The 8,778-nt window shown below is 38.1% G+C and overlaps 1 protein-coding gene across 1 annotated transcript in view; it reads right to left on the bottom strand.

Moving 5' to 3' along the window:
- tbx5a (T-box transcription factor 5a) overlaps positions 1-8,145 on the bottom strand; it is a 14,777-nt gene extending 6,632 nt beyond the window's left edge. The window contains exons 1-5 of the mRNA XM_024299555.2: positions 7,778-8,145; positions 7,074-7,240; positions 6,462-6,556; positions 5,279-5,398; positions 4,372-4,519 (exon numbers count right to left, since the gene is read on the bottom strand). Of these exons, the coding sequence (XP_024155323.1) occupies positions 4,372-4,519; positions 5,279-5,398; positions 6,462-6,556; positions 7,074-7,217 (507 nt within the window). The 5' untranslated portion in view covers positions 7,218-7,240; positions 7,778-8,145. The remainder of the gene's footprint in view (positions 1-4,371; positions 4,520-5,278; positions 5,399-6,461; positions 6,557-7,073; positions 7,241-7,777) is intronic.
- Between the last annotated feature and the right edge of the window lie 633 nt (positions 8,146-8,778).

Below are 8,778 nucleotides of genomic sequence, written 5' to 3'. Positions count from 1 at the left end.
TTTTTCAGTAGATGATGTCACAGATTCACTGTCTCTGATTTGTGCTCATATAAACAACAGTTTGGGCCTTGAACTTCTCCATTGAGATTCTTATCTGTGGATCTCAACTGTAACTACTTTATCAGGTCAGGGAGAAATCTGATGCTTTTTAATTTCTAATGTAATTTGTGATATTTTAAGATTGAAAACAAAAAAAAAACTGTTACTTTTGTCCAGCAAATTTGTATTTAAAGTGAACTTATCTTAAATGAAAAAAAAAAAAATTTCTCTACTATCATTGGATCATGCGTATTTTCTATCTTTCTGTTAGCCAACATCAGAAGTGATTTAACAGATCTCCCTCACGTGTGTGGAAATACTAGGGTTGCACTTATAAAACATTTCCTAAGATCCAAATGAACCACAGAAGCCGGCTTTGACAGAACTCTTCCAATAAAACTTCCCAATTGAACTTGCTTTCATTTCATGCAGTTTTAGATGGCTGAGACTGAGTACACATGTGATCCACGCGGCCTTCAGCCGTACAACTAGATACAAAACATTTACTGATCCTGCGTGGAGGACCAGGTAAAGGATTTTGAAGGACTCCTCCTGATTCTGTAGGCAGTGTTGCATTTTTTTTAATCCTTCAAATCCAGTTTAGTATCTGTCAAATTGAGTGGAAACTACTAAAAGTAGTATAAATGCTCCCAGCGTCCAGTATATGTGTAGGATGGGGGACCATGGTGGCAGGAGTATTGCTGAGGACCACCCACTGGGACCCCAGCGCACATCGCTGTATCTCTACCCCAACCCCCCCACAACCACCATCCCCTGGATGATACTGTTTAATGATAGTGAGGGATCACTTTGGGTCTTGGGCTGCTGAACTCTGCTTTCAAGTACCGCCACATCAGAGGGTTTCTCCAAGCCTCAGGATTAGCAGACTTTGTACACCATCATCTACTGCTCATTGCACACTGCCATTCAAACATAAACAGTAGGATTCTCACACTCCTCATTTCTGGCCAAAGAAGAAAAATAAAACAAAACGTGTTTTTCTTGAAGAGAGACAAGCGCAGGAGCAAACTGATGAAGGAGGGGGGAATAACAGTGAGATGTATTCTGAGAGCTGGACTGGAGATCAAAGCCGAAAGTGCAGCTTAATAATGAAACTTCAGGCAAAAAACAACCACTTTGAACCTTTTCAAACATTTGAGGTAAATTTGCTGCAATAACCTAAAGTAAAGCTGAAAACATTCTGTTTCTTCAGGTAATGTGAAGTTACTGCAGTAAAATGGAATGAAAAACAACAATCTGAACTTGATTGGATCACGTTGACAGAGATAAAGATAAGATACAAACATGTCTTGAAGTAATTGATTCTTCTCATGGGTTCAATAAAAATCGACCTTATGAACTTTGATGATGTATTGAATCTTTTATAATCTGGTAATAATGTTGGTTTCAAATAAAAGTTGAACCAATGATCTCAGAAAGTTACATCGTCAGCATAAATTCAATAATAATTGGCTACGTTTTAAGTTTTACTCATTCTTTTGTGTTACACTTCTTTCTTGGTAAAATATGATGACAGACATTCAATATTAACCTAGTAAACATAGTATTTTGCTAAAAATTCTGTGTTTTCTACTACAATTTTTAAAACCCACCTAAATAAAAATCATGTTTTTGTGTTTTTTATGTGTTTTTGTAGCATTTTTCCCATGAAGAAGGTATTACTTTAAGATTAAAACTGAATTTTGGAGTATTTCAAATTGTGTTGGATTACTAGCAGACAATAATTTGTGGTTTGAAAAAGCGACTGCAGTGGGCGGGCCTAAGTCTCCTTTCTCTGCTCCAATTCTGATCCAACTACAGGCAAATAGATTCATGAACGTCTTTATTTTCCTAAGCTGAGTTGCCATTTGGCTCAAAATGCAAAATTGGACAGCTTCAATATTGATTGATAATTTTTTTTGGCTAAGCTAATGTTAGCTTGGACTTGTGAGGTGCTATAAGCTATAGCGGGAAAGAGAGTAAATAAAGGGTTGATGGGAAATTAGCTGAGGCTAGCTTCCGCGGCAACAGTCCCGCCCACAACTCGAATTTCTAATGAGATCCTGTCGCTCTGCAGGAAATATGCCCTTAAAAAAACTACACAGGATGTTTGATTTTGGCTAAAAACTGCATAATCATAATTAAAAGACAACTGTGATGATTTTACAATAAAAAATAATATAGTTGTCGTAGGACTTTAAGATAGTTCCAAATCAAAGTTGAATCAATTTGTCTTAAAAAGTTACATCAAACGCAAAAAATATCATAACTGGTCATACAATTTTTATTAAACTTACTTTGTTTATTGAGTTGCACATCTTTCTTGCTAAATTATGGGAATAGACTACTAGTTCTACCCATTGTGAACATAACTTTTTTGTTAACCAATTGGTGTTTTCTTGTACACTACAGTTTAAAACTGTTCTTTCTGACCACTTGCTTTATAATCTTATTTAACTCTAAGTCTGGACAATTCTATGGGAATGTGCTTTTGTTCTCATGTTGCACTGCCACTAATTATAAACCGTCTAAGAGTTATTTTAACCAGCTGAAACAACAAGCTAGTGGAGTGTGCATTTCTGACCAACTATCAACATTTCATTTAGCACTCCCCTGAAGCCGCTCCCCCCTGCATGAAGGGGTTTGAGCCAGCAACCACGGCAACGAGTTTTAGTTTCATCTAACCAGCTGGGCTTTGGCAAAGGTGCACAGGTACCAAGTGGATTAATAGCGGTTTGTGTGTGGAAATAAGTGTTTTTATGTTGCTGGACGGCTAAACTCACTGTCAATCATTAGCCATTGTGGTTTTTGGAGGAAGATAATGTGGCTGGAAGCTTTTACATTAATTGCTAATCTGGAAAAAGTTAAATGTGTTTTTTTCTAATTCACAATTGTGCTTTAAATCTTAAGCAGTTGTCTATAAATGACATAATTTCTCATTTTTCCCCTCAGGTTTGAGCAGTTTTGTGGTTTTAATTACCCTGTGCATTGTGTTCCTCTATAAAAGTACATGCAATTGATGTATCATTTAGCAAACTTGTAATTGTTTTCCTCTTTAATGGCTCAGACGTTGGAAAACAAACTATCTGACCATTTTGTATAACAAGACATCTTAATTGGGTTTCAGAGTGTACTTCAACAGGCCTTTTTTTTAATGGAACCCTGCCGCCAGCAGGACGGTTTGTTGATGAAGTAAGATGTTTGTTTGCAGTGTTTCAGACACACGTGAATTAGAAAAACCTGGACACAGACATGGTAAGAGCAGAAAAATGAGGAGTTGGAGCTGAGGAAATAGGTACTTGAATAAGGAAACATATGGAGGTAGGGGGTTGAGTTTTTTACTGTTCCTGATTATGTTGCCAGCTCCTTTTTTTCTATTGTAAGCTCTAATTAATATACAATTAATGCTAGAAATAATATAGAATTCAAAGATATTTCAGCTGTCTTTTTTTGGCAATAATTGTTTACAATTTTCAAATTTGATTTAGACAAAGAACAAGTTGAGTTCTGTTAAAAGACAAATTCAATCAAAACTACTATTTTCCTTATTTTAGTTTATTATTATTATTATTTTTCTGAAGTGCATCTGTGGATTTAATTCATCTGTTCAAATAATCTTGAATAATTACCTTGGAATTTTTTTAAGCAATTTTTTCTTAATCCCTGCTTTTTAAAATTTAATTTGAAGGTTCATGCTTTTGGTAAATAATTAGGAATTAAAAACAATCAACATAACTTGACTAAACTGGGTTTAGATGCAATTTTAAATAAAAAATAATGTAAAGAGTCAGTATAGATCTGCCATTTTTTAAATTAGATTCTTTAATTATAGAGTTGAGTCCTCTGCAAACCCATTTTTTTATTTGGAGGCAAAACACCTAAGTTATGATAGCAGAAATATTAAAATAAGATTAACCCCTTAAAGCCTGAATTTATTTCCAGCTACGAAAAAAGTTATTCACTTCTGTTTTTAAGTAAATTCATGTGGGTAATTTTTATATCTAGTTTGGTTTGTCACATATTTGAGACTACATGCATTAAGGGGTTAAACAACACATACATATTCCGAATTACATGAAGCTATGTATAAATTAAATAGACCAATTGCAGTATTTCATAAACTTTTGAAAAGTTTCTAGACAAACGCCTGAAAATCTGAAGCAACAATAATTTAGAACCTTTGCGTCATGAGCATCCGCTGTAAAAACAATACGTACTGCGCGACCACATCAAGACCAAAGTGATTTTCTGCATCAGGAACAACCCCGCCGTCCCCGCTGCATATACAGACACTGGCATGCGCGTAAATAGTACATAGGCCTAGGCACCTACGTGTCCGAACGGGTCCAGATGGTTGTTGGTCAGTTTCAGCTTCTGGAAGGAAACGAGCTGTCTCATCCAATGCGCCCCCGTGGCGGGAGAATCCGGGTGAACGTAGAGCCTCCCGGGCATGGCGGGCTCAGCCTTCCCGGTCACAGACCTGCACCAGAAAAGGCACAAAATACAGTAAAAATAAAAAGAAAATTTTAGCTTCCCAAGTATTAAAATTCCAATATTTATAATGTAAAAAATACTTCTTATATTTCTGCAAAAAAGGACATTTGAACACAATGAAACGCAGTTTAGTTTAACTTTTAAACATGTAAATAATAATAAAAAGGGAAAATGTATTGATATTAACACTGGCATATATTTTTCAAAAATGTGCTGCATCCTATTTGATTCAAATTCACTGAACTTAGAGACAATTTTGCTGCTGAGAATTTTCCACAAGTTAATTTTTAGAGTGAAGAAGTAGCTCGTGCATGCGCTCTGTGCGCGTCGTTTGGTGCACTTTTGCCCTGTAATTATCCTCTTCGAGTGTCACTTTTTTAGACGCACTGACCCAAAAGAAACATTGCTATCCAACTCCATATTGATATGACATTAGATTTATACTTGAAAGCAAACGTCTGTCTCCTTTCCGTGCGCATTTGGAGCCGGAAAACTGTGGAGAAAAGTCAGTGGCTTCTATTTCAGTGCCGAAAAGTCTCTACGGACTGTTTCCCTGTTGTGAATCATTTTTACCATTTTTTAAATTATTTTTAAATGTGTATTTATTTATTTTTATTTAAAAAATGATCATGGAGAAAACACATGCTTATGTAAATATATAAAATTTTCTATTGGAACCAGAAATAAATAGAAGATGCTTGGGAGAGAAATGTGTAAATTAATTATCAATGATAATTCTTTTTACCATTTATTATCAGCGAATTTGTATCGATGATCGTCGGCAGGAACAACATCCATAAGTAGAATATATTTCGTTTTAGGATTCAGGCCAGTCACCTTGACTTTGAAGCTGGGGAACATTCTCCTAAAAAAAGAAAAAAAGAAAAGGATTTGTGTCAAGCTGCTTGTGCTACAAACACACATACACACCCAAGCGCGCGCACACACAAGCACCTCGCCCACAAGTCGGGGTGAGGTGAACAAATGTTGGAAATGTGGCAAATTTCCAACATTTGTTCAGCTTTTGGAAGACTTTAATGGACTGCAAATCTCTACAAATATCGTGCGTAAAGCTAGAAACAGCGCACGCCACTCTACCACACAGGCGCCACGTGACACGAGACCAACGGCGTAGATTTATTCGGGCTGAACCGGAAACTGTTATTTTTAGGGCAAAGCGCTGCGTCTGAGAGGCCTAGTGGAGCGTTTTTGCCTTTTTTCATGGCGCTTGCCAAGTTTTGGCTTGTCAAACTGAATGGTGACCTAAATTTGGTAAATGCTGCTCTTCAAATGAAAAAAAAACGATAAATGTGATAATGGAGCAGTGAGAAACTGTGGTCCAAATGTATTAATCATGCACGTGTAAAACACGGCCCATTTGCCACGATGATACTCCGGCAGTCATCATGCATTTATGCATGTTCACACTCCGCCTGAGCTGCTCTGACTGGATTACAGTCTGGGGGTAATTGTGAGTAGGACAGTGATACACACTCACGGGGTCATGTGCGATATGGTGCGGCGCAAGCGTAGGACTAGGAGAAACGTTTGTGCGTAATTACGCACGAACTCACCGAAAGCAAATACACGGGAAAAAGCGCAAATGCATGGAAGTTTTGAGCCAATAATATTTTTTCTTCTTTGGGGAATCAGTACCCATAAATCCGTGAGATTTGAACTATTTTTCCGTGTTCTGTTTTGTTTATAATGCATTTACCAGCTAATTCAGTCAGACTTAAATTTACGCAGTGCCAGCACTCATGCTCCTTTGTCCTTTTTCCTTAAAATGTTAAAACCCCACAAGCTCTCCCCTCACACATGCACAAAGAAATGGCTGCAAAAATGAATTAATGTCACCTTTTCATATAAAACATTTTTTTATATTATTACATTGTTTTAGATTAAACCATGGTGACAGTTGCTCTTACCGTCCTGCTTTGGTAATGATCATTTCCGTGCCCACTTCATGAAACTTCATCCACAGCTCCCTCTCGTGCAAGTACACTTTTATTCCCTCCATTCCCTTAAACATAAGAGTATTTTTTAAATATGAGAGATAACTCAAACTAAATCGCATGCTTTTCCATCAAATTCCAGCTTTAGATTTGAAACTTAAGTGAAGACGTTGGACAGACTTTACTTGAGATGAAAATTAGAAAAAAATATATGCAAATTACACACATTTTTATAATAATTCAATATAAAGCGATTTTTAAGGTTTATTGTTAAAATAAACACAATGGTTTGACTCATTATAGTATTATATCCACTACACTTTAGTCCTAAACCTATTGGACATTCGAAATATTTAAATGCACGTGACATTAAGCTGATATTTAATGTTTTCGTGCGTCTTTTCCTCTAAAACGTATTATTATTATAACTGAACCCACAAAAAATAATCAAAGATAGATTTGAGTAAAGCACACACTTTGAATGAATGTATTGGACCGCCTTTAAACTTTTATATAAACACGGTTCTCCCGTAAGGGGCCTGCGGCGCGCGCCGGCCAGACCGAGGCCCGCAGACGTCCACTGACCTGCTGAATGTAAGTTGTCTGCGAGGATGGAGATTTGCTGGAAGTCCCGTTCTGTTTCTCTGGTTTATTATCGCTCTGTATTTCCCTCGTATCAGAACCTCCTGGGGAGTTTTGGAGGACAAAAGTCTCCTCTTGGTCTGCCATGACCGGAGCTCGGAAAGTCTCAGCTGGAAGACCAAAACACAAGATGTCAGGCACCGCATCGAGGACGTAAATAGATGAAGAATATGAGATTAACGGGATCAGTTTGGCATTTCCCCTCAAAGGAACTTGCAGTAAGTTCGGAACAGGCTCATTAAGGAAAAAATGACCATTTAAATCACCAAAATCTATAAAAATACAAAAATTATATTTTCATTCCTCCAATCTCTGTATATGCGTGTTTCTATGTCAATAAATTAAATTAAAAATTTGAATATTTTACTGTCACATTTATAGATGAAGCTGCAATCAAAGCAGGCCCGAAACCCCCCCTCACCCCCTGATTCCAGGATAGTTTCCTGTCCATGACATCCCCTCCTCCCCCCAAAATATTGAGGATTTACAGATTAGGTTTTTTTATGTGAAATCCAGTCAAATCAATAGTATCGATGTTTCCTGAAACCGATCCTTCGGACCCACAGACTAGCACAACGCGCACCGCTGCGCGTCACAACCGAGAGGCTACACGCGCTTAGCATCTCATCCGCGATGCATCTTCTTACCTAAAAAAACAAACAAAAACAAAATCACGTCGAAAGAGTGAACTCGGAGTTCCGTTTAAAGGCTGAAATCAGATAATCCGGGCGTTTTCTTCAGACTCCCCATGAATCCTCGCTTCCCGACTGTGTCTCTCAGGCTTTTTTCCTCCTGGTCCTCAGTGACAGCTATGAGGCGCCGCTCGCTGACTTATTGAGCATTTTACCACAAAGGAGTCCCGTTTTGTGAGCCTGGCGATAGCATTTAGCGGCAGGCTGTATTGCAGAGTCCCAGTGGAGCCGGTCCAACACCTCCTTCTCCCCTCCTCTCTGTTTGGTCAGCTCCCTCTCCTTCCTGCGCGCTCGCTCGTCAGCTCTCCACTGCGCACCGGTGACCAAACTGTGCGAAGCGGAAACTGAGTCCGAGATGGTGAGAGGCGATGAAGGAGGAGGAGGAGGTTTGGGGGGGGGGGGGTGCCTGAGCGCAGCAACAGCATTGGTTTGTATCCTGAACCATGATTCTTTCCAGGTCCCCACCCCAGGTCTTCTTATGCATCCACTCTAAACCTTTCCATAATCCCAACCTCTAATCCATCGATATTTACAGTCTCGTGCGCCATTACGCATAGATGGCGTCTTCAATTTGCATCCTTCAAATAACGTGTCAAACGCACCAATTGACTAACATTTCATTATTTATTGTCAGGAAATAGCTTTTGTGAAAGATAAAAAAACGCCACGAATGAGAAAAAACTGGTTATTTTATGCGTTTCTACAACAACCTAAATATTAAAGAATCATATCGGACAGAACATTTTTAATAAAAAAAACTTTGAAAAAAGTTGTACTCAAATCCACAATTTGATTGTGAAAAAATAGTCTATCCCATTGCGAGAGGATTTTAATGCTATCCAGAGTTACAAGCAGTCTTCTACTTTAAAAGGATGGACTTTAACAATTTACACCTTAGATGCTCCTCCCAAAAGCGCCACTCACTTTCCCTGATGAAGGCGCAACATTTCAGTGTG

The sequence above is a fragment of the Oryzias melastigma genome, linkage group LG12 (assembly GCF_002922805.2).
Source record: "Oryzias melastigma strain HK-1 linkage group LG12, ASM292280v2, whole genome shotgun sequence".
In the NCBI taxonomy this organism is placed as follows: Eukaryota; Metazoa; Chordata; class Actinopteri; order Beloniformes; family Adrianichthyidae; genus Oryzias; species Oryzias melastigma.
The sequence above is the reverse complement of the archived record's forward strand: the minus strand, read 5'-3'. Positions and strand labels throughout refer to the sequence as shown.